Source organism: Saccostrea cucullata, unplaced genomic scaffold (assembly GCF_032062105.1).
Source record: "Saccostrea cucullata isolate Sc308-1 unplaced genomic scaffold, CSIRO_AGI_Scuc_v1 ctg981, whole genome shotgun sequence".
Taxonomy (NCBI): Eukaryota; Metazoa; Mollusca; class Bivalvia; order Ostreida; family Ostreidae; genus Saccostrea; species Saccostrea cuccullata.
In genome coordinates this window covers 14,897-17,500 of record NW_026927146.1, presented here as the reverse complement: position 1 = coordinate 17,500, position 2,604 = coordinate 14,897, and the positions used below count along the sequence as shown (strand labels likewise).

General features: G+C 34.4%; 1 protein-coding gene across 2 annotated transcripts in view; it reads left to right on the top strand.

The window, feature by feature from the left end:
* LOC134273582 (uncharacterized) overlaps positions 1-754 on the top strand; it is a 5,225-nt gene extending 4,471 nt beyond the window's left edge. For both annotated transcript variants that reach the window (XR_009993443.1, XM_062755774.1), the window contains exons 2-3: positions 209-296; positions 385-754. Coding sequence is in view for 1 of the 2 variants with exons in the window: in XM_062755774.1 (XP_062611758.1) it covers positions 209-220 (12 nt within the window). In the remaining variant the exon portion in view is untranslated. The remainder of the gene's footprint in view (positions 1-208; positions 297-384) is intronic.
* Positions 755-2,604: the final 1,850 nt, after the last annotated feature.

Here is a 2,604-nt window from a genome sequence, read left to right as displayed (position 1 = left end):
CTGCATTTACACTTCATCACTGAAACAAAGAGCAATTAACCATTTTAATTTCACTAAAGCAGAACTCATATATTCATATAATTATATATATATACATGTATAAATACCGGTATATAATGTTTAAATTTTTTAACTCATTAAAGTCTTTTAACTTATTTAAGTTATTTGAAAGGTTTATATGTAGCTTTATTCTTGTGCTTTATTTCAGACATGCAAGTAGGTGTTATGGAACTCGCATGGTACATGTACTACATACAACATTGATACTGTTAACTGTTCCCTGTTAATTTTGGAAGGTAACAATTTTTAAAGTCTTGTTGAGTTTTCCTGTGTATTAATTGACTTATAATAGCATCTAAATAAAAAAAATATTTTTATTTTCAGACACCGGGCAAAACAACGAGTAAATGGCAGAGACCTGACGGCCAGACCAGCCGTTCATAATGATTAATTTGTTAATTAAAAAATAAAAGTTTTTGTTGAAAAATTCACATTGCATCTTGTTATTTGATGATTTGGCTTGAGTTTTGTACCAAAAAAAAATTTTTCTCAGTTGTGGAAAGTTGTGAAAATGAAGGTGACATTTTGCTTCTAAAAATAGAATTGTAGGCATAAAAATGGCAAAATTCAATTATTTTTTAAAAATCATGGATGTTGGAAATTTTCAAATGCAATGCATTTTTAGTTTATTAAAAGGTACCAGAACAGAAATATGTAATGATTTTGATCCCAGAATTTCATTTTAAAACCTGCTTGGCAAGCCTACTTTTGATTAATCCGGGCACCATACATAAAATGCCCGACGGTGAAATCGTTACGACAAGCACCATTTCTGTAATAATTATTTAATAAATCTAAACATATCATTAAGATCATGGATTTTAACCCGAATTTCCTTGTTTGGAATCGAACTGATGTAAATGTAACAATAAATGGGTTTGTGTATTCCAAATATGCAAGTCGGCCCTTGAGGATCTGTGATAGGCTGAAGCTGATCATGTGGTCTTATTTAAACCAAGGTATATAAACAAGCGCAGCTAAGCAGTAGGGTTCTTTGAGTCCAAGTAGCAGAGGGAAGAAGACTGAATTTTAGGATATAAGGTTAGTTGGGTGGATTGCCTAATATTGAGGCTTGCCACAACTATATAACAATACTGGGTGGATTGCCTGACGACGAAGGCTTGCCACAATAAATAGATTGTATTATTGTTTGACTACCCATTTAGAGGAAAGTCAACCCCCTGGGGCTTACCTGGTAAGCTTTTAAGATAGTGCAAGTCTCTGATAGCAGTGGATGACTGTTCGTCCTGAAAAAGGACAATTCAGTATCTTCTGTTGTCAGAGGCTGACCACTTTGAGATTGGACTTAGCTTCGCGACTGACACTACGAGCCTGAGTAAGGCAATATTGGTGTCGGTCCGGTGCCATTGGGTGAACCAGAAATTTTTGCGCTTGTGCCCTCAGGTAACAACCCTACTCAGACCTGAAAATTGGTGATGTCTCCCTTCTAAACGGTCCATAATAGTTTTATTATCCTGAAGAATATACTATTATCATTTAGATAGAGTAGAAAATAGTAATCAAACCTCTTATTTTCTTCTACTCTGCTCACTCACAGACCGATTCCATACTTTCAAAATATGTCAACAGGCAACTTTGACGTCATCGTTCGAATTTATTGTTTACCGATCCCGCATATTTAGCCATAGTGATTGTACTTATAAATAGGAGTTATCTCGCTTAAACTACTGTAGTTTTATTCAAAGAGGGACAACACATTTAACCCTGCATGCTCGCTTGCGCTATTTCATTGTCATCTGAAGGGAGATAACACTTATCACCCTGCACTTTAGGGAGACATCATGAGTGTCTCCCTGCACGTGACCAGCTCTAAACCAATCAGATTAACTGTATAAATCTGAAGAATAATAAGGCATGTTCATGACCTTTTCTGCTCTTATCTTGCATGTTTTGATAACTACACGGGTATGTACAATTATTTTAGATCAAATAGCTATTATCTTCTATGAAGTATGCATGCATTTTACAGGAATCCGGATGCTCACAAGATTTCGGACAATAGCTGTATGAAAAAAAAACCGCAAGATTTCTTCATTATTTTCTTAATCAATAAAATAACATGAATGGAAATTAATTTTTTTAATGTTAGTCAGGCATTGAGCTTCAGCTCTAGCCTTTTCATTTTAGCTCACCTGAGCCAGTGAGTTTTTTGATCAGTGTCACAGTCTGTTGTGTATAAACTTTTCACATTTTTACATTTATCAGAATTAATCTTAATTTGAACAAAGCATTGCTAGATAGTGAATTCATATTCTACAGTAAACTTATCTTCCAGGTAGAAAAAAACCAATTGTTTTGTAGAGCTTTAGTTTATTATTTGTCATATATTTATATGGATATCAATAATGATACATCTTAAAAGTCATCTCCTCTTTCAGAAATTGTGCAAGGAAAGTCTGAAGTGTCTGTTGGAATGATCAACATAGAACTTGCTGAGCCTTCGTACTAAAAGTGACTCCGTTCATGACGCCAATTATCTGTCAACCCTCTATTGCAAATTTCATGAGATATCTGTGAGGAAGT